Source organism: Ascidiella aspersa, chromosome 7, assembly GCF_963924565.1.
Source record: "Ascidiella aspersa chromosome 7, kaAscAspe10.2, whole genome shotgun sequence".
Taxonomy (NCBI): domain Eukaryota; kingdom Metazoa; phylum Chordata; class Ascidiacea; order Phlebobranchia; family Ascidiidae; genus Ascidiella; species Ascidiella aspersa.
In genome coordinates, this window is record NC_139453.1 from 29,175,268 (window position 1) to 29,198,690 (window position 23,423).

Here is a 23,423-nt window from a genome sequence, read left to right on the forward strand (position 1 = left end):
TGATCTTTATTTGAACCACAATTGACCGATATTTTTTATTTGAATAAAGTGTCATAAATTCCGCAAAATACCTTGTTCGAAACAGTTTTTAATTATAATAAAATGACGCGGTTCGCCACTAACAGAGTGAGAGAGCATAGCAACGGTATATTTTGATCGACTGTTGCTAACAAAGCCGTAATCTATCAAGTTCACTCGTTTCAATTTTGAAATTACGATAAAATCAGTAAATACAGACACGTGAATCAGAAAAAGGCTAGTTCGTTTGTTGCTGTGATTACTTAGCTGATAGTGTCAACTTTTTCAGCCCGATAGTGCTTCGTATTGATGGTTGGATAAAGATTTAAAATTTGCCTAATGTTTTATTTGTGATTCTAGTGTTGTTGTCTTTTGCTCTGAGTTAGGGCCATTTGTTTAAGGTGTGTTTAGTTAATACGTCTTCAAAATAAGCAACAAGGCCTAGTTAACGTTTAAATGCTGTGTTAAAAGCATGCAGTTCAGGTGGTGCCAAAAGGTTTTTTTATGAGGTACAACCAAACTAAAACTATTAAAAACCGCACTGGTCTACAAACCCACCACAGCGTTCAAATAATTATTAAATCAACGCACAATATTTGGTTTAGGGTGCTAGTTAGAGTTTGATTTTGGCCAGTTTAAGTATTATTATTAAATAAAAAATATATTAATACTTGTCTCAACCAAACCCAGGCTAACCCTAACCCAAAATATTGTGCATTAATTTAATAATTTTTTAAACACTGAGATAGGATAGTAGACCAGCGCCGGAAAATCAAATATGTTCCCTACTTTAGTCATGTTGAAAGTCATAGGTTTCATGCACATGGAAAATGTTTAGTTATTTGGCAAACTGTATGAAAGTATGGCTTTATATGTTTCATTGTGTTAAAATAACTCTTTTTGCCCTCACTAACTTTTGCGGTCTGTTTTCAATCTTCTTTTTTCAGTTTTATCAATTGCTGTTTTTGCAGGCAAAACAACATGGAGTAGTTACATTAGTGATGCAACAAATTTATTGTTAGTGTGGCCTGATGTATCCAATCTCACCCAAATTATGACAATAGGAAACCAAACAGTGGGTGTCCAGGTATGGATTTTCTTACCATTTAGAGGAGATTTGTTACAAATTAAAAAAAAATTAAAATTTATATGTTTTTGGTGGACTGTTTATTTTTGTCGTTTCACTGTTGCACATAAAAAACAGAACATTTTTGCTGCTGGTCTAGAATCCTTCCACATTTTTTTAGGAAAGGAAAGTAGTCGTCAAAATTAAAATTGCAAACTAGCAGGATAAGTTTAAAATTGCAAACAAGCTTCACCCACCCAAACTCAAACCGCACACCCTTACCCAAATAATATGCAATAATTTAATATTTATTTGAACATGTCGTAGGATTAGAAATCAGCACCAATTTTTTTATTAAGTATATATACTTGTTACAAATTATTCTATTGGTGAACAAACTTTCAAGCAAGGATCTATTGTTTATCACTCCTAGTTATATAGGATTTTTATTTTCTCTTTCTAAAAGGTCATGTTTGTCATATTTAATTACCTTTAAAATGCAGTAATATTTAATAAGTCAATGTTATATATAAAATCATAGTTCAAATATAGTTCCAAAGCATTTGGTATTGTTTCTTTTGTCCCCTATGGATAATGTATTTACTTTTAGGGCATAAAACCATTACTGTATTTGCAATACAAAAGCTAAACAAACAATGGTGCTCATTGTGTCAATTAAAAAGCCCCATTATGCCATTGTTACAAAACAAATCTTACTGCTGCATAGGTAAATAAATGTTACAATTGTGGTTTGAAAGCCAAGCACAGTTGCTAAGCAATTCTACCAAAAATCACTAATTTGTGGCGGGAAATCTTTTTCTTTTATTCTAACCTTTTATCTTATTTCTTCTGTTAGTTAAATTAAATGTTATTGACTGTTGGATAAATATGGTAAATCATCATATAGAACAAATATTAAAGTCTATACAGAAGTGAAGTATATTATATGACATTGACTTTTACTGGTGCTTGCTTCTCTATGTTGAAATAACCCATATACCTTTGGAACATTCACAAAATGTTCTACTGTATAGTCTTACAATCCATATCACATCTCACTATTATCTCTAGCTGTTATGCTTCAAAATTATAATGTTTTTCTACAATAGATGTGATCATACACACACTTTACAACATATTATTTTAACCTTTTTTATAGCTTTGTGGCTGCTACGTGTATGCACTATTACAAACACTTCCAATATGTTTAAAAATAATTAAGAGTTGTTTAAAACGTTCAAAATGATACCATTCTTCTGTATGTGCTTTAGAAATATTACTACATTATTCATTAAAGAGTTTTTTGAAACGTTCAAAATGCTACCTACTTCTGTATGGGCTTTAATATTGTTATACGTCTTACCCCAACCTCCAACCATTATGCTGCAGACTATAAACAATATTCTAACAACTCTTCAGGTTGGAAATGAGACCTACTCGTTGGTCGTTACCGATGAGGACCTTGAGAAACGAAGGATTGAACGCGAACGGCAGAAGAGGCTTTCTCAAGAAACCAACAGGAGAAGAAAGTAGGATTAAATAATAAAGTCTTCAACCACAACTGTCAAGCTATATATATCCATTAAAATGTCTATGGTTAACCTCAAAAACACTGTGTATACTATAAAGAGTGACCCTTAACTAACTGTTTGTCTGTAAGTGAAAATCAATTAGTTTTTAACCTAAGTTTTCAAATTTAAGTTATAAAAAGAATTAAGAAGTTAAAAACAACATAATCTCTTGTTAAATACCTTTCAGTGAATGAATTAAAGTATGTTTTTAACGGCATAGCTTGGCCACTTAACCGAATATCATACTAAAACAAAGACTTGGCACACATCGGTTCTAACAAAACTCAGAAAAAAATATTTTGTGATGGCAAATTAAAATTAAAAATGTAGGAATGCTAGCATTTTTTGCGCCTGTTCATTTAGCGTTGGACAATTTTTTTAATAAATAATATTTTTGTTTTAAACCCTCTTTTAAAAACTATGACATTGGAAATTAAGTCCACAGTTGAACTGAAAAACTATTTTTACAAGGAATAAAGAGTTTATACAACATAATCTTTTTGTCCAATACCTTTTAGTGAATGAATTATAATATTTTCAACTGTAAAAGCCAAGTCACTTAACCTAATATCATACTGAAACAAAAAGCTATGAAAAAATCTTTTGTGAGGGTTGAAAATGAACACTTGCAGTATAGGAATGCTAGCAGATTTTGTGCATTGGACAAGCTTAAAATAAATAATACATTTATTTAAAATCCCCCCTTAAAGTGTTTGACATTGGACCATAGTTTAACTGACAAACTATTTCTTTTGCACATTTTTAGAGCCCTCGAGGACAGAAAGAAGTTAGCTGAAGAACGCGAAGCCCGAAAGCGTTCTCTTGAGCTTTCCAAGCGCAAACAAAGACAAACCGAAGCAACCGAGAAGTACCAACGATCGCACATTGGATCACGACATGACAAGAGAAACAAATTTGCCACAGGTAATTTCTAAAATTAAAATGCCTTAATTTTTGTGTAACTAGTTTTGTTGTTTTGGTAATTTACTTTCCTTTTTGCAGTATGTACAAAATATAATAGAGATAAAATCTGGCACATCGGTACATAAATTATTCATGAAATGAAATGTTGTTTAACAAAATATGCAGTTTTGACGCTAATTACGCATTTTATTTCTTCCCTTTATTAATTATTGATTTCCAAATCATACCTTATGCACTAGCTCCGTATTCTTTTTGACATGAAAACCAACTCACAAACATGGTATACATTTTATTGCTATGGTTTTTCTAAAGCATATGTTAAACTTGCCTGCTTAATCACCATTATAAATTCTTTAGTCCCTAATTAATTTTAGTCAAGTGCTAGATGTTTACTAGTTTTGTTTTTGTGGGAATTTCCCTTTCTTTTTGGTATATGTAGAAAATATATGGTATATGAAAAACCTGTCACTACATAAATTATTCAACAACTATTTACCAAATGACGATTTACCATTAATTACGCATTTTCTTTTCCGTTATTAATTATTGATATCCACGTTATGCTTTATGCAGTTAGCTTTATCAGTATTTTGTGACATATAAAGAAACATACACTGGATCAAGTTTATTGCTATGGTTTTTCTTAAGCATTGTTAAAATTGCCTGTTTTATCACCATTATAAATTATTTACTACCTTATTAATTTTAGTTTGTGCTAAATGTTTATGCAAGATAAACAGACTGAGATATGTTTTACAATTAGATTTCATTTTCAAGTTTTTTTCTACTTTTACCTCCAAAAAACTCCATACCATATGCATATTGAAGCTTATAGATTTAAAATTGTCCTATTATTTAACAAAACTGACATCTTGTAAGCCTAAATTCACTTTTCTATTGTACAGGATTGAAAGGAATTCCATCCCTCGACCATGTGTTGCAACAGTTGCGGAGCGGTAGCACCGAGATTGTTTACCAAAACAAATCCGACACAAACAGGTTTGTTTCACATTGACCATTTGCACAGTTATTAGGATTAAATTGATAGATTTTTGTTGAATACAGTAGGAGGTAACCAAATTTTCCCTAAAAATGCTCACCTAAAAAACGGGAAAAGAATACCTTATCTATTTTTTTATTTTATCTATTTTTTTAAGTAAAATGACTCTGAACAAAATTGCTCGACTTAAGTCTGTTAACCAAATGAATTGGCTCAGACTTAAATCATTGAATCAAATAACTTGTGTTAAATTTGTTTTTATTAAACATTTTTTAGCAATGACTTGGAATTGACATGCTATAATAAATATGAGTCATTTCTTGAATTATTTTGAGTCATTTCGAAATGACGTATTTGCAACACTGGTCATTGGTGTTACACTTGGTATGTAGGCTTTATCGTTGTTTACAAAAAATCAACGGTTTATCTTTTCACGATTTTTAGTTTTCCTTAACATTGCAGTGTTGCTTCTGCGATGGAGCTTGCAAACCACGGGCGCGCCCAGTTTGAAAGTGAGCTTCAGGAGCAACAGAGACAAGTGCTACAGCAACACAAGCACGACACTATGCAGGTGAATGGGGTTTGCTCTTGTAATGGGCTTTTATTTAGAGATTGGGAGTTTTGGGTGATGAACTTTTTTCAAACTTGACTTTTACCTTTACGACATTGGGTGATTAATAACTGTAAATATCAGAAGAATGAAAAAATAATGAAAAAAAATATAATAAAAATTTGTAGGCTAAACATTAGAATGCCAACCACCCTACTATGTTTTGTATTTGACGATGAGGTGTTTTATAGATATGTAAAAAATAACTATGAAGACTTTTTAGCATTGGCTGCACATGATTCACGCAGTCTAAAGTGTAACTAGTAGTTTACTAGTAGGCTGAGTTTAAAATTTTTATCATTTTTAGATGGTTTTTGCCCATTAACTGACTGAAAAAATTGTATTTTTCGACAGGAATTCCAGCAGGAGCTCCGTAGTGACGTCATGCCCTCCCCATCAGGCGTCATTGCTGATGACGTAAGCGATACCGACAGCTTGGATGAAAATCAACCTGCTCCTCAAAACGAATTCGGTGAGTTGGTGGTGCAGGTTTGGGTCACTAATCTCGCGTATGCTGTGACGTCAGTAATCATGAATCGACAATATTTCAAATTTTTACCACAAATTTGAATTTTATGATCCACTATTTTTTATCCTAAATTCAATGATGTCGACCAGCTTTTTAAAGTTATAAAAGTTAAGAATGACGTGACTTCTTTTCAAAAAAGTTTAAAAAAACTTTTTCCCAGAACTTATTGTTTATATATATACTGGAATTGCATTTTTTATTGTTGAAAGATAGGAGCAATTACAAATAAATATTTCGAATCCCTTGTAATGGTTTGTTTGTCATAATTAAGTTAAAAGTTGACTTGTTTCAATAAGTGGTCTTTTTCCATGTAGTGTCGCAGTCATTCTACCCAGCCTACGCTCGTTACCCGGCTCACGCGTCCAACGTTGACCTCATGTCAGGGCGAACCTACGGACAACATTTCACTGTGGACGAGGACCACCACGCACCAGCGAACCAGCACTGGTCGCAAAACACCAGCGGCGCCAACCAGCTGGCCGATAGCCTGTCGCGACTCTTTGTCAACCAGAACCAACAGGGAATGGTGAGTGGAATACAAACTAAAACACCACAGATCGTTCCTACTGGTTTGTGAACAGTTGGTTCTGGTTAATCAACAACGGTAGTTATGATAAGTGGTTATTGTGGGAGTGGTGTTTCAACACCAGAGATGGTCGAAAAATACCAGCGCCAACTGCGTGGTACGCTAAGTATCCACACACCGAGTGTCAAAACACCAGTGGCTGGTGCAGAAGGTTTTTGTTGCGACAAATAGTGTGTGGTCCATTTGGGCTACGTGGGTGTTTAATAGTTGCACACCAAAACACCACAGCTGCCATGTAACCTCTGGTGTTTTTTTATAGCCATTGGTAGGACACTAAAGTGGGGGAATCCATTCTATACTTTTTATTTACCTTTCTCAAATCGATTTTCTAGTCTGCAAACGAACATTTCTCCAACGCCAGAGAAAGGCACCAGGCCTCAGTTTTACCAGAGAGCGAACCTTCTGAAAAGCACCGAGACCAACTTCAATTTCAGAAGGTTAGTTAATTTGCTTCAAAGGCATATAAACGCCGACAATTCCTGATTTACTAGCGTGAAATGCTTAATTTGAAGTCAAGGCAATATTGATTAGCGAGAGTTTTGTTTAGCGTTTTTAGCCTTGCAGCATGCTCTCTTATACTATGAACTTTACCAGTTCCGTAATCAAAACTATTCCGTAATCAAAAACAATTGTTTTTACTGTACAAAACTTCCGCTGTAAGGGCCAATTCAGAACAAAATCACATATTATCAATTACAATATTCACTTTTTCAATTGGTGTATTTTCTTTATAATATGTTTTTTAATATCTAAAATAGTCGTATATTTCTAAGAAATTAAATACATTTAATCCACTCATTTTAGACGCCCAACTCTGTCCAGCGAGGCGTAACGATACCTCAACGCTCAACCAATCAGAAGCTCGGAAACGAAGCAAGCAAAACGTGGTGGAACCAGCAGGACAACCTCCCAAACCAGGAAGGTAAGTCAAATAGTGCTTTCAAACGATGAACGTCGCGTTTGGGGTGCTTAGGGTGCTTCGACGGCTCGGGCTCCCAATGGCGACTGTTAGAAAGGCGACCGTCAGTAGAGCGACCTCACCATAGCGTTCATTTGAAACAAAATCGCTAGTTTGATCGCAAATCCGTGCTGATATTTCTTTGTAAATTTTGTATCGGATCGGCACCGATACCAGCCTAATATCGGACAAGTACCGATACTACAACTTAGCATCGGGTATCTGCTCCGATCCCATATTATTCGACATTCCCACTCAAAACATTTAATTTGTTTCTGACAAATTGAAAGGTGTTGAAAATAAATAAAAAAAACTTTCAAACTTTTAAAATGCCACCTACTTCTAAGCGATCTCTCCTATTCTTACTAGGCCAAACTAAACCTTTAACACAGTGTGAAGTTGCTTGTACTAACAAAATGTGCAAGTATTGGCGAATGGTTGTTTCTCGACTCGCTCCTCTCTGAGCCTGCATAGCTCAGTTGGTAGAGCGACGTTCCCGGCTTGACCGGAGGTCGTGAGTTCGAACCTCACTGCAGGCCAGTTGTTTTTTTGGCTTGCGCTGCTTGCATCATAGATCGACAGATTCGGCGAGTCTGCGATGGCTTTTCGGTGTACTATTGATACGGAAGCCGTAATCGTTGGTCATAAAGCAACTTCCGAGGGGCTAGATCACAGATATTATTAAACACATATGTTTGTGTGTGTCTTTCATTAAACCTTTAACACTTATCCTTTATACATTTAATTTGTTTCTGACAAAACGCAGTCGCTCAAGACGCTGACCAAGACTCACTTCACGGCAGCTCCGGCTCTGGAAATTCGCCCGTATACAGTCACATGACTTCCTTCCAACGTCGCTACTTCGACGACTTGACCTCAACCGATCAACACAACACAGCTGCTCCTACGCAAGTTTCCAAGGTACCGGGTTCGAGTCCCGCCGACGCCTCGGGCCCAGAAAGTAGCGAAAAACACCGCGTTTCCGGCCCGCGAGTAGATGACGAAGCTAGGGTCTTAAATCGCCAGCCAGAGCCTAACGAGCCGTCTATTTACGCCGGTTATTCCTCGAAAGAACAACAGCAACAGCAGGATGTGCCTAGAGCCCCACCAAACTACTACATAAAGTCCTATCGTCCGTGGAGCGCCAGCGAAAAGACGCGCCAGAGCCCGTTCGAAGATTCTCCAAAGACCCCGACTAAAAGGCCTTTTTCGGCGGCTGTTTCGACGCCATTACGACAGCAGAACGAAAGCAGAATCCCTGAACCTCCTACTTTAGGCGCGCAAAAGCAGCCTCCGGTTAAATCCGATCCAGTCCCGATGGACTCCGGACTCTTAGATCAACTTCAATCCACCAACAACAAGTGGGTCTCCTTCACAAAGACCAACGCAACTCCGATCAGCTCCGATTACGCCGGGGAACCTCGCATCCGTCCGCCTGAGAAGACGACCGTCGTGGTCGCCGCGCAACCGCCCGCTACGTCATCTACTGGTGACGTCACACCCACCAAGACACCATCGCCGTTCGCCAACGCGCATCCGCTGCCAGTTCCCACAGGCCACGCGAAGGTCACTTTTACTCCGGATACGCTAAAAGACGAAAAAGAAGACCAAGAGGTGGATGTAAAGTTCGGCTCCGGAGGAGAGACGAAGACCTACAAGGACATAAAGGGAATCCTCCGGAAGACTTCAAAGTACGGAGGCAAGGCGCGACGCCCTCCATTGGGGTATTCCCCGTCGCACCCCAGCTACCAGTCGGCAGCGGTTGCCAGGCAACAGTGGGTAAACCACATTACCGGGAGTCCGTACCTCAAGGCCAAGTTAAGCGGAACGGAAGTCCGGGACAGCATGGAGGTAACCAGGGGCGACGCGGAAGAGCAAGAGGAAGGAAGACAGTCTCCAGGGAAGTCGGTTCGTTGGCATGAAGTCCAGTACAACGACGGTACCTCAGCAACCATCTCAACATCCGGGATTGTCGCAAAGACACCGATCCCTGTAGCCACCAGCATCCCCGTGGCAACAGTCAAGCAGGCATCTCCAAGAGGAGGAAAAGCGCGTCCAAAGTCCGCTCCAGCATCCAGGAGTAAACCTCAAAAGCCTCCCGCGTCGCCCAAAGGAGGAAAGAAGTCCTCATCTAAAGGAGTAAGAGGGAGGAAGCTGAAGCCAGCCAGGGACGCTGATGTTGCCATGGAGCCGCATCCGCCTCCTGCTCCGAGAAAGAAGCAGCTCACTGTGTCCACCACCATCAACTACTCCATCCCCAACTTCTCGAGCCAGAAGAGGGAGGACCACCAGAGGAGCGGATCTCATCATCGCGTCGCCTGGGCAGCCGAGGAGGCGGTTACCATGGATACGCTGAAGAGCTCCGGATCTCCGGAACCACCTCGATCACATTCTGATGAGGAGAAACGACCTGTGAACGGGACCGTGCTCCATAAGGCCGGAAACCAGGTGGGATTAGGCCAGTGGTCATCAACCTTTTTTGGCTTGCGGCGCCCTACAGAAGTTATAAATAGTTCGCGGCACCCTTGGTCGTATTTTGCTAAGTGGTTAACTGTAACGTTACAATATGCGAGATTTAAACAGCACATTAACTGTACAACGAGGTGGCTTCTTTTTTTGGCACATTTATCGTACTCAGAAAATTGTAACAATAGGTTTACCAATAGAGCAAAAATTAAAATCCCAAAGAATTTAAAATATCTTTCGGCAACCTTGAGCTTTGAAAATGGAGAACCGCTGGTTTGAGCGATAAATTTCCTATTTTTTATCGTATTTTTTAATAGTTATATAGTGTTCTACTTATGTCATTTGTTTGTTATTTTTGCTTTTTTTGGTAACGTTTTGCCATTTAAAGAAATATTTTCTGTAATAATTTTTTTATAAGTGTTTTCTTGGTTCAATTTTCTGAAGATATTATTTTTAGTGTTAAAAGACGTATTTTTTCTCTTTTTACAGTAATATATTTTGTTTTTAAGTTAAAAGGATGGCCGGTCATTTTTCACCGAACTTATTTACATTTCAAGTAAAAAAGGAATAAATACCTGCCTGGTTTAAAATCAAATATATACACTATGAATGGGAAAGCGTAAAAGTAGCGGAACAATTATATAATTATAAGCCTGGACTATATGTGGCAATAAAATCCACCTTTTGGAGGACAATTATGCTTGCTTATGCCAGATAACCGCCAACTAACACCCACTATGCTACCCTTACACTTTGTTTACGCCTGCTTTTGTGAACCTCGAAGGTCACCTTTGCCATAATCAGTCCTGAAAAACCCATGTCACGTGACCATCGCGGCCAATCAGAAGCTGACACGTCAATCTCGCTGACCAAGACTCCAACTGACGAGGAGATTAACTGGCTGTGGACCAAGGTAGTCGAACAAGTATTTAACTGTATTTAATGGTGCAATCTCTTTCACACTTTCACCGACGTAAATATTCTTTTTGACGCAGTAAAGGAACGTGCTTAATGTCAGATTATCAGTGTTGTAAACAAGTCATTTTAAAAATGCTAAGTTCCAGTCCAGTCATCTGCAAAATACCTTACGTCCAAGTTAAGATATTAGGAAAAATAGCAAGCTAAGTCCCAGTCATTTGCCTAAACTTAAAAAAAAAGAACTTGTTCTAATCCTGACCGATGTTTGGGTTGGCAAGCAACAAAAACGTAACATATAACCAACAAACTGTTTTACAAGCAGAAATTGAGCACATTTTACCAAAAAAGTCCAAGTCAAGTACTTTGTCTATGAGACTTAAGTAGATTTAAGTCATTTAAAACCAGCGACTAAAGTGCACTTAAGTCAAATCATTGAATTCCTTGTTATGGAGTCATGTTAATATTTACTCAAAATTCTACCACAGGCTGAAAGAGTTAAGTAGCGTTGTTACTTAAGTCCCAGTCAAGTCATTCGTAAAATAACTTAAGTCCAAGTCTTTTCGAATAAATAACAAGTCTAGTTCCAGACCAAGTCATCGGTTGCCCAAGTCAAGTCATAATTAGAGCAAATCAACTTCAACTTCAGTCGTTGTCATAAAAGTAAAACGTTAAACTATTAAAACGGAGAAACTCTTCCGATTTTGAGCAAAAAACTCAAGTAAAAAAACAACGTCAACCCATCATATGGAAAGTAAATTTTTATTGTGCAAACATTAAAATAAATAACCTTATTTGATAAAAAAAATACTTAAAAAAACACTTCATCTTAACGCAAGACTTAAGTCAAGTCATTTTGTCCAGAAGACTTACGTCAAGTCAAGACATTTGAAAACAATGTAGGACACTGGTTGTTTTTCAAAAAAGCAACCACACTGGTACCGACTCAACTGTTCGGGATTTTTGCGAACTAATAGATTTTTGCCAACAAGTTTCAATTTATTGATTTTTATTTATTGACAAATTATGTTAAACACGAAAGGCCAATGTTGCGTAAATCGCTAACAATTCACGTTTGCACAACTTTTTTTGTTGTCCCTAGGTACGAACCTGTTTAGCTCAAAGACCAGCCACCCGAAGCCACAGCACTGGGGTGAGAAAATCAGCAAGTGACACCAGGTAAGCCACGACTCGGTGGAGCTAAACCCTGGTAAAAACACCTTGTATAATGGTCGTTTGCTGGCTTGTTTATTGAGTTTATATACAGGTCAAAACATTAAGATTAAAGTATGATGCGATATTAACCGTTGTGCGACTTTTACATGTGAAGCGGTCAACTGTATTTGATATTCGTCATAGGTTCTGGACACGCATACATGTTTTTAGAACGTTTTTTAAAGCGAATGATTCAGTTTTTACGGCCCTTTCCTCCACATTTACGGCTTTTTTCTCCACACCTGGCTGTAAAAACCAACCTAATCATTTTTTTAACCCCATGGTCACCAAGAATAACCTAAAAACATTACTTTATCAAGTTTTAATTTCAATAATGTGGCGTATTTACTTTAGTAGTGACGTCATACGGCATCGTATCACAATGTCGTGCTTTTTGCCCCAAAATATCCAATATCGGTAATGGAATACAACGAAAAGATCGAACATCCCCGAAACCAGTTATTTTCTTACACATAAGCAATTTTTTCGAGTTTTTCAATCACATCGGTGGTCAGCTTGCACTTCTCAGCCTATACTCAAAAGTGTTAGCTATCAGTTTTGCTTTAGCTTTATTTCTTGATCACACAAAAACGCACTTGTTTGGCTCGCAACGTAGGCCCTAATTCGAGTTTTTCAGTAACTAACGTTGGTAGCCTTGGCCCCCTAATTCGAGTTTTTCAGTCACGTTATCCCCCTAAATCAAGTTTTTTTAGTCACGATTGGTAGCCCCTAACCCTTATTTTCACCCACCCAGGTTCGCTCCCGCCCCAGCAAACAACCGTCGATCGGCCTGGGGATCCACCCAAGCTTCGAACCACCCCCAACAACAGCAGCAAGCCAGTATCGTGTCCATCGACGGCGGACTGCTGTCACGTGACAACATGATGACGTCACAGCACCCCCACGTGGTCGCGCGAAGCAGGGGCCGCCGTCTCATCCGACCAAACTCGGCCGTGCAGCTCTCGTCTAAGCAGAGGTGAGTAAAAAAGGATTTTAAAAGCAAATATGAAAGGAATTGTGTGAACGTTCTATTAATGTAATGTGCATTGTTGACGTCAAACTAATGTATGGGGATTATATAGTACGACGTCGTTATCACATACCGAAAAAAGTAGGCAATACTATAGCATTATGAGCATGTCAAGGAATAAATTTAAACTCAAAACATTTATGATTATTATGTACTTGGGAAAAAAGTGAATTTCAATATTGCAGTTTGTGAAGTTAAAACTTTAATATTAATATTACCCAATATAAACACCAGGGCCCCAAAGAATGAAAGAGTCATTGTGTAACTGTTCCAGTAACACAATGCGTATTGTACGTCACAAGAATATGAAGTGTTGTATTCAGACTTTTGACAAACATAAAATACCAGACAAAAGTAGCATTGTGTTATGGCGGTAAAAAGCCTAATATTATTTTTACCGCCGAAACATGGATTGTAATAATGTATTTCTATTAAATGTTATCTCATTTCCGGGAAATAGAATTGTGTTGTGCTGTGATTTACATAACCCACAACCGTTAGTATGAATGAAATTAGATAAAACACTTAATTTCCATAAAGTTATGGAACTGGTAACACTTGATAAGTATATATAACTACTATTTTGGATAAGAAATGCCTGTAAGGCTAATATTGTTGGCGTAACACACTGTACAAAACCTCTGGTAATGCATCGTACTGTATACATTGCAGCACTGCTGACACATACGGCGCTTTCATGCGAAGACAGGCTTTGATGCAGCAGAGAAGACACAAACAATTCATGACTAGATCAAGCAGACCAGATCAGGTAAACTATGTTCGATATTGGGGCAATGTTAAAAATACGCATTATATCAGTGGTTCTCAACCGGGGTGCCGCGGCACTCAAGGGTGCCAAGATATATTTCAAATTCTTTAGAATTCTAATTTCTTGCTGTGTTGGTAAGCTTCTTAATACAATTTTCTGTGTACGATAAAAGTCCTAAAAATTAAAAAAAAAGTTTTTTTCAACCTTGTTGCACAGTTAAAGTTCTGTTTCAATCTCGTTTATTGCAACGTTACAGTTAACCACTCAGCAAAAATACGAGCAAGGGTGCCGCGAACTGGCTTAATAGCGCCTGATTGTAAGTTCGAATGACAGTTCACCAAAAAATCGCTATTTTACTACTTTTTTTACTTTTAAACCTATCGGAAAAAAAAGGAAAGATCTTGACCTAACGTGTAAATTTTAATAAAACTTTTTTTTTTTTTGACAAGACAAAAAAATAATCGCCCTGGACTTATATAAACAACAGTGTGTCAAACAAGTCCCACCCAATTTTTTTTTTCTCACAGATGAAGGGAGTTATCAACTACCCCTCACCCAAACCCAGCCCTGGGGGTCCTCTCAACTCACCCTCATCTGGGGCTGGAGGCGGGGTGGGTGAAAGGGTGAACGACAGCACGACAGCTTTCCTGCTGGCCGAGACCCTTGCTGAACAAAACATGAGCGAAGAACAGATCATTAGCGCTATGGATTCGCTACAGCGAAGAACCAAGGACGCGCAGAACGCCGGGAAGCCAGGTAGGACTGCGATGTTGACGTTTTATTCGAATACATGTTTAATATTGAATTGCAAAACCAAACATCCTCTTTTGGTTAAGGCGTTTCGATACGAGCTTGTATCATCTTCAGTTAATGTAACTGAGAAGTAATTCGGTTTTTAGTTAATGTGACGTAGAAGCTATTTCTTCGTTTTTTAATGGAAGATTTCGACTGTTTTTTCGTTTGAATACGTTTTTGGGTATGGTTACTGACTATAGGCAATCAGAGAAGTTGACGTTTTAATACAACTAAGGAAGTATTGCAGTTAGGACTTTTCGAACGGTGTTTGATTTTTTTTTTTTAGTTTATTGTGTAAGTGTTTTTCAACCTTTTGAAAATTTTGACCTAACAACCTTACCAGCACATTTTAAACCTCAAACAATAAAACCTATTGGTTTCTTGTTCACAGATTTTTTTTATTTAAATCAAAGGGATGGAGTGTTTTTCATAATATTATGTTGCTTGACTTGGCGTTTTTCTTTTTAGAATTAAGGATTTTTAGTACACTAGTTAGGACTTTTAAAGATGTTTGACATGTTTTGCTTCTTTTGTCAAATTACTTAGGTGTTTTTAAACCATTTTTAAATACTTTTTTCATAATTAAAAAAGTAGTGAAGTGCTTAATTATTTATGATATTATGTTACCTTCTTCGTTTAAAAAACCTCAAAGCACTTTGAGACACTTTCAAAACGAGAATCTGGCTGTTTTGTCAGCTTATTTCCAAGGGTGCCAAAATGGCGCTAAATTAATTGCAAAAATGCCTCGCAGACATTACCCCTTTGAGGTGGGCCTGTGAACAGGTTTTCAAACATAGCGTTCTGGGCGTGGTTAAAGCCGTGTAATAAACAAAGGCACAAAGCGAGGCTCAGAGTCTGTAAGCCACTTAAACCACAGTAAACAACATTTGTGGTTGCCCTGGCTTGTCTTTTGTTGTAGACCACATCGTGTGGGAGATATAGTGTTCCTGGGAGAATCACTGCAATTTTTTTTTCAAGTGGGCTGTGTGATAATGTTAGGTGTCACGTTTGTCCAATTTACAAAAAAGCTGACCTTGAATAAAGTCACTCACAGACAAAAGTCGGGAAAAGTCAAATTTATTTTAAATTTTCGCCAGGGCCGTCACTTTAACAGTTGGGTGCAAACTCGAATATGGAACGCCCATGTTTGATAATATTCAGTTGAGATAATTGTTTCAGCTTAAAAAGCACTGTTTCTATTATCTACGATTTCGAAAAAAATGCAGATGATTGCATTTCATTTTTTATTGCAACTATATCGTAAAAAATAATAATTGTTAACACTAATAATTTAATGAATATACTGTTGCTTCCAGGCATTTTAAACATATAAGTTCTATATGCACGAATGTTTGACACGGGGCTTTTCGAAAGTTAGGGCTTCACAAAAAAGATTAAAGGTGTTTTTCCTTTAAAAAAATATCGACAAATTTTCTATAGTTTTAACTTTGGAATTTACTGTCCATCGACTAGTTTTGAAAAAAGCCTTTTTTTAAGGGTTTTCATGCTAAAAACATGTTCGTTTTTCAATCCAGTTATGCCTTCAACCCTTTCAATGGAGGAACAACATCTTCTCGCATCGCTGGAAAGACTTAATTCACGACTTCGAGAAGTGGAGTCGGCAGTTTCAACAAACAACTTCTTTAACACCCATGTAAGTGAAATTGTTTCTTTCTTTTGGAAATATATACACAGTTGAAAATGAATAAAGAGTTATTCGAAACGTTTAAAATGATACCTACTTCCGTATGGTCCGTATGGGATTTGGTATTCTTATTACGTTTTACTACTTTTAACCATTATGCACCGGAGTGTTTTTTGTTTATACACAAAAACGCTAACTGTTCTCCATTTTGTGTCACTTTGCCGAAAATAACTCCAATCTGTCAGGTTAGCAAGAATAAGCCAATAACGAATTACTATTTAATGACACCGAGCAAAAATAATGCTAATTCGTGTTTTACTTGCAATGTAAAACTTTACTTCAAGTTTTTGATAGGAGCATAAAACTAACGAAATTATTTCAAATCTGGAAATCAGTTGTCATTGTTTTACAACAAATTTTATTAAAACCGTTGTCAAGCTTTGGTTGACCCGTGCTTCAACAGGACAACAATTGAGTTATTGCGTGTTGTTCCTGTAAACCATTTTTTACACGTTGTTCACGGTGGCACGAAAAAGGTTTACTTCAGTCGTAAGACTGCACAGTGCACACTGATTGTCGTTACATCAATGATCAAAAAAATTCAACGCCTTAGCTTTCAACATATTCTGTTTCTCTGCAGACCGGCTACGCAATGGACCGTGACCGACAATCGCACAGGCAACGAAGCGTATCGGCTGACGTCAGGTACCAGAGGTCACGCCCCCGATACTAAATGACGTCATTTTCGTTACTTGAGTCGTTGTTGTATTTTTTCGTCCGATTTTTATGCAAATGTCGCGTCTTAAAACCCAAGTGTGCAAATTTTGCGCTAACCCTGTGATTCGTCCGGATTAATTATTATTTTGTTTGGTGATTTGTTATGTTTCTAGGTTATTGCGATTGTTATTGCGTTGTTAACAAAGTGATTTCGATTTACTGATGTTCTCTAGGTTTCTTTTTGTAGAGAAATTAACAAAAAGTCGTACTTTCTTTTAGATATCACCGTTTTTATGCAGTTCATTTATAAATTACAAAGTATTCCTTTAACCCAGGGGTGGCCAAACTACGGCCCTAGGACCATATCCGGGCCACCAGGACCTTGTCCGGGCCACAGATTTAATGAATCCGGATGAAGTACAGTTACATTGTTGTCGGATACGAATGAAAACTAAATTTTGATGGAATTTAAACCGCAAGAAGAGTTAAGGGTGTCTATAGTTTTTATTGCATAGTTTTTACATTTCGTTTTTTTAACGATTCTTAAGCTAATAAAGTTCGACACAAAATTGCATATCTAGCCCGCGATTGTAAATCCCAACAGTTATCCGCCTCTTTACGAAAAAAGTTTGGTGGCCCAAGCTCCAACTCAGCGCTTATAAGGCTGTTCAACTAAAACAGGCATATGTAAAAAAAAGCATTTCTTTCTGTTACTGCAAAAAATACGCCTTCATTTACCTCGAATTGACGTCTTTTTTCGCATACGGTTCCACCACAATATTTGTTACAACTTATTTATACACTGTTTTAGTCTATTGCTCCCGTTGAATAGTTAGTTTTGTATTGCGCTATCAAACGGTTAATTTTGCAGCAAAGTTCGACAAGCTTTTTCGACAATCGCTTCCGACCGATGGTATTTCCCACTGTTCAACTGTACCCGTAGTGTTTTCGTCAACTATACATACGCCCCGTCAATAAAGTTCTATTTTAAACAATTTAGCTGACTTGCTGGTGAGCAGAACCTAAATTCGGGAAACGACGAAAATGATAAATAACATCTGCAATTTAATGTTTCGGAAAATAATATGATTTACCGGATTGGAAAATTACCGGATTGTTTTGGAAACGAAATTACAGCTAATATCTGCGAGGTTTTGATTTAATTGTTTTGAAAAAATCATGATAATTTGGGAAAATGATACGATACATAAATACTGCAAGGTTTCCGAACTATTAACCTAAAAAAATGTTCAATCAAAAGTCATAATTTTTAGTTCACTCTGAAAACGATAAAGTGTCTTCGTTTACAATTTACAAAAAGGTCCCACTTTTATTTAAATTCGCTAGGAATCCGTAAATAAATAATCGCTATAGGTGTCCGTTAAACTATAATGAGAATGGTTCATTCGACTTACGTGCACATTACAAAAAATTACTTAGTAAATGCACCGTAATCTACTTATTATTCCTGTAAGGCGCATTTTAAGCCTAAATGTTTTGGTAACAGCCGCGTTACATCCAAGCTTTGGGAGATATATTTCAAGAGACGAATCAAGATACTTGAAACTTTGCACGCCGCCAAATAGTAGAGACATCTGCAAACGTTGTGTGAATTAGTTGATCCGTAACGTGCCAAGAGCTTGCGTATCTTACAACCAAGTATTAAGCAAGACGGGGTTTTGTTTTAAGATATAGGATTACCTTACCTTGTTTAACCCGTAAACCGAAACTCAAAAGGTGTTCGTTAAACGTGCTAGGGGCTTTTTTGACAGATGTTGCGTCGCGATTAATAAATTTGCACTTGGATTGGGAACTTCCAATTTCTACTTGAGTGTTTTTACCTGCTTTATTACGAGGACAAATTTTTTTTTTTTTTTTTTTTTTAGTTGATCCGTAACCTGGCAAGAGCTTGCGTATCTTACAACCAAGTATTAAGCAAGACGGGGTTTTGTTTTAAGATATAGGATTACTTAACCTTGTTTAACCTACAAACCGAAACTCAAAAGGTGTTCGTTAAACATGCTAGGGGCTTTTTTGACAGATGTTGCGTCGCGATTAATAAATTTGCACTTGGATTGGGAACTTCCAATTTCTACTCGAGTGTTTTTACCTGCTTTATTACGAGACAAACAGACAAAGCAAGAATTGCGAAAACAAGCCTGCCAAATGAAAATGCTTTTCTTGAAGAAATAACCTCTAAAAATTTAACAACAAATTTTGGGCTTTTTAGCACGCTTGTTTTTTAAAGTGATTGAATATTTTTTTCTAATGCAAAGCGTTTTTAGTTTGCACTCGCCGCGAAGACAGCTAATTGATCATATAGAAGCGCCGAAGCACGCTCTAAAAAACCCATATTTTAAGTGGTTACATTAACCTGGTTTACTCTTGATTCGGGATGTTCGATGCAACACCTCATTCCGATACTGATATTTTAGACAAAGGGGGAAACGGCTCCGTTACCACCCTGCTATCGCAAAAGCACTAATGCGCTTTTAAATGAAAATGACGGCTTCAGAAATGGAAACTGTGACAAACCTTTGATATATTTAGGCCAGGGGTTCTTAACCTGGGGTCCATGTTCCCATTGGGGCTCCATGAACTACTTTTAGGGGTCCATGAAAGCCATATTGCAATATTAGTGTATATTTAAAAAATAATCAATTCTTCAAAGGAAAGAATTTAATAAAAAATAAAACGTTTTTGTAGTGAAAGTATTTAGACTTCATTTAACTTTACATTTTTCGATCTGAAATCAGCAATTTTTTTTAATCTATTTGCATTGTGACGTCAATAGTCTATTTGTATTGTGACGTCAATTTATGACCGCGGTCGACGCGAAGCAAAAAAATGTAAGGGGTCCCCGGTAAAAAAGTTCAAGAACCACTGATTAATACAGCAATCACTAGCAATTCTTACTGCATTTGCAAATAATTAATATTCTGTCAATCACAAGCCTCACAGCATCACCTGTAGTTTAGTTATCAATTTAATACAAATTGGAAGCTCCTATTAATTATCCATAGCAGTATTTCGAATTGGCTGAAAGATAGATAAGTTATCATAGCGTTTTTAAACAGAAATGATGCCTTTAGAAGTGGTAACTTTGACAAACATTTGATATATTTAGGATTAATACAGCAATCACTAGCAATTCTCTGTGCATTTGCAAATGATATTCTGTCAATCACAAGCCTTACAGCACCACCTATAGCCTAGTTGTATGAGTTTCTCCCATGCTCACAATATACTCGGTATTTGAACTCGCCAATGAACCGAGATGACTTTCGATTTAAGCTGCGCCAAGCAGGAACCTAACTAACCACATTTGTTGTCTCTCGCTGACGAACTTAAGGTTTTGTATTCGTGTAATAGAATACAGGCATTTGGTCTTGGTAATAGAAGCGAAATAAAGCTCTCAATGCTTTGAGAAACAGAAATGTTTTACATTTTAAGCATTTTTAATTTTTTTTTAACAATTAAAAAAACGGACTTAGCTTGAACAACTATAGTGAAAAAACAAATAGTTCTAATTTGATTTCTTTGGTAAAAAGGTGTCAGGGTGGTTGTTAATGTACACTAGTTTCTTGTTTTTCGCTCTTAGCACATTGATGAGTTACGTTGTGTCATTTTTGCGCGAATTTAAGCATTTGTATAACAAATAAAAAAAATGTCGGTATTTGACCTAGTTCTTGTTAGTTAAAATCTAATAAAAATGAATTAAAAATCTAAATGCTATACACCAAAGATTGACAATTAATGAAATGACTCCTATTTTCGGTCATTCATGAAGGTAAAAATAACAGCAGTTTATTTTTAATTTTCACTATGATCGTTATGTTTAGAACAGTGGTTCTCATACTTTTGACTTGGAAGACTCATTTTGCTTTTTCGAAATAAAAGACGACCCTATCGGTTATCAAAATATAGAGAATTTAAAACTTCGCGATAGACTAATAACTGGTCTACGGACCAAGGCTTAATAACCGCTGGTTTCGAAGGTTTTATTCACGGCGTCGTGTGTTTTGAAATGAAAATCCCCGTAGAGACCGCAGTCGGTGGCAAGGCCTATTTACGTGTCCGGCTCAACAATAGCCGGATATTTCGTGCTTTTTCTCTGACGAGGGGTGGAAACAAACGGAAGAGGGGTGCTTACAAAGTGGACTTGGGTAAACTGTAACAACATCGAAGCGCAGAATGGAACCTAATGCTTTGGGTGTGATCATCAGTGTTGTAATGGCTTAATTCAAATACTTGACTTAAGTCACTGTTTTTCAAATGACTTGACTTAAGCCGTTTAAGACAAAATACTTAACTTTACTTAACTATGTTGAGGAAATGATTGACTTGACTTAAGTTACTATTTTCATAGGACTTAACTAAAGTCTTCAAGTGAAAAAAATTAGCTTGACTCAAGTCTATTGAGCAAATGGCTTGATTTGACTTAAGCCTTACAAACAAATAAGTTGGTTTGAAATGAAGTTTGTTCATTAAGCAATGTTTTCAATTGTGTTATGTATCTTTATTTTCGCAGGTAAAACAATTTAGTTGCTATATGTTGCGTTTATAATATCTTTTACTTGAGTTATAACTTTCAGCCATAATCTTCGATCCAATGAGTTTAAATCGGTAAATTTATGAATAAATAGTAAGTTAATATAACTATCTAACGAAATTGTTTTTGCATTTATCTATTCCTGAAAATGATTGACATTTTTGTATTTCTAATCTATAGAGAGACAATTAACGGGGTTATAAAATATCTGTGGTGGGTCATTTCGTGACCCGCGGGTCAGCGTTTCGCCATCCCTGCCCTAGCTGATTGATTCGTTCCTACTGTAAATGTGTAATAAACGCCTGTTAAAACAAAGCCGCCTTAGCTCTAAGGCTATGTAAAACCAATAATACTCATTAGTTATAGAGTATCATTGGTAAAACTTGTGAAGAAAATTTTGGCCTAACAACTTCGCAAACCTTTGGACGTTTAATTTTATCTATTTTGCTTGTTTAAGCATAGTAGTGACGTCAGTTGGTGTCGGAACGGGTTCGCCACCCCTGACCCCACACACAGTATTGCAAGTGCAATTTTGCCCCGATTGCAATGGCGTTGTAGTTTTACGCATTTTCCATGGCGCAGTACATTTCGCGAGGGCATAGGCGTAGCCAGGGGGCACAGGGGCCATGCACCCCGAAAGATTTTCGGCTGTCTACGCCACTGCACGAGGAGGAATAATCTGCTTCCTGTATGACTAGTGTTTGTATTGTACGACTCAGCATTATTGGATCAGGTGCTTCAAACTTGCAATGCTCCTGTGGCCCTATTTTCGTAGATGTGAGGTTTTTCGTTTTTTCTCATCAAGACAGTAAGCTACTTACAGAATGCACGTGCAATGGATCGTGGGTGGTCTTCAGCAAATAAGTTAAGCCGTGAGTAAGATCCTTCCTAGCGTACCCCAACTGAACACCGTTTTGTGCCTCGTTTAGTGATAGATGGCCAACGAGAAATATTTGACCACCTTTTGAAGATACATAGGCCAGCTGTGTGTACACCTGATCTGCTTGTGACTTGTAACGTTTGAAATATCTTTTTAGGATATATCTATGTAATTTAGTTCTTTAACATGGAGAAATTAAAACACATGCCTTTGAAAAGATCGGTTTGTTTGGTTATGCTAGATCACTACATGGTGCAAATTTACCTATTTTTTTTAACTTCCTACCGGTTAGACCCGCGCTTCTTAACCGGTTCGTCATGGAAGGTCGCCAGGTGCGCCGCGAACAAACGGACAAACATTTTGATATATATAAAAACATATATTTTTTTGCTTTTCTATCTCATTGATTCCACAGTATAATCAAGATATGCAACTATAAAGCCCATGTAGTGAAACTATGCCAGCAAATCAATGAAAATACCGGTATAATTCACTCACCAGGACGTTTTAAAATGGATCTTAGGTGCGCCCTGAAGTAAGAAAGGGCAAGAAACAGTGGGTTGGACCAACGGGTTGAGAAACACTGCACAAAGTTTACCTTGGCGACCCATATCTTTTCACTGAACATTGTATATATATTTACATATATAATATTTAGAGACTTATAAATGAGTTCGAACTTATTAAATATTGGCCATGCCTTCATTTGACTTATTTATCGCAATTTTATCAAGTATTGAACAAATCCAACCATAATTAACTACTGTAGTCGGCGACCCAACCAAATCATATAAAAGGCGACTCTGTTTTGGGGTGCAACTAATGGGTTCAGAAACCCTGATCCAGACTTCCACATGCAATGTAATTTAAATCCTTGCCAAAACACGAATTAGCGCACGCGAGGTCTATAACTGGCTGGACAGTAGAGGTCGTGTGGCTCTCTATGCACGTTTTTCCGCAACGTCTATCTGCAAAGCCAAGCGCTTTGACAGGACCGCAATTTAAAATAGGGGCCGCCCAACGTTTCTGTGTTTTTTTCCAATGAAACTGATTTGCGGTTCACATATTTAATCTTTACTTTATCTTTATTATCGAAAATGTCGCAGGCCGATCGAATTACCACTGCGGGCCGGGATCTGTCCCGCGTGCAATGTAGTTTCCTGTTGAAAGATTACCC

The 23,423-nt window shown here is 37.4% G+C and overlaps 1 protein-coding gene and 1 non-coding gene across 2 annotated transcripts; both read left to right on the forward strand.

Annotated features, from left to right (window-relative positions):
• Positions 1-994: 994 nt before the first annotated feature.
• LOC146138837 (uncharacterized) lies at positions 995-17,745 on the forward strand. The gene is made up of 17 exons (XM_083393723.1): positions 995-1,105; positions 2,504-2,613; positions 3,422-3,579; positions 4,485-4,578; positions 5,042-5,150; positions 5,544-5,661; positions 6,033-6,244; positions 6,637-6,741; positions 7,109-7,226; positions 8,029-9,710; positions 10,513-10,641; positions 11,746-11,822; positions 12,613-12,834; positions 13,561-13,657; positions 14,185-14,413; positions 15,988-16,106; positions 16,738-17,745. The coding sequence occupies exons 1-17, from the start codon at positions 1,073-1,075 to the stop codon at positions 16,828-16,830; spliced, it is 3,705 nt and encodes a 1,234-aa protein (XP_083249849.1). The 5' UTR covers positions 995-1,072; the 3' UTR covers positions 16,831-17,745.
• Trnaq-uug (transfer RNA glutamine (anticodon UUG)) lies at positions 7,727-7,801 on the forward strand. Its single transcript has one exon. It is a non-coding gene; the product is annotated as a tRNA-Gln (tRNA).
• Positions 17,746-23,423: the final 5,678 nt, after the last annotated feature.

Excerpts from the sequence above, each read along its gene's own strand:
- LOC146138837 (XM_083393723.1), top strand. The coding sequence starts at position 1,073 with ATGACAATAGGAAACCAAACAGTGGGTGTCCAG. Across the intron at positions 5,151-5,543 it reads ACAAGCACGACACTATGCAG|GAATTCCAGCAGGAGCTCCG; the intron begins GTGAATGGGGTT and ends ATTTTTCGACAG. Across the intron at positions 11,823-12,612 it reads AAATCAGCAAGTGACACCAG|GTTCGCTCCCGCCCCAGCAA; the intron begins GTAAGCCACGAC and ends TCACCCACCCAG.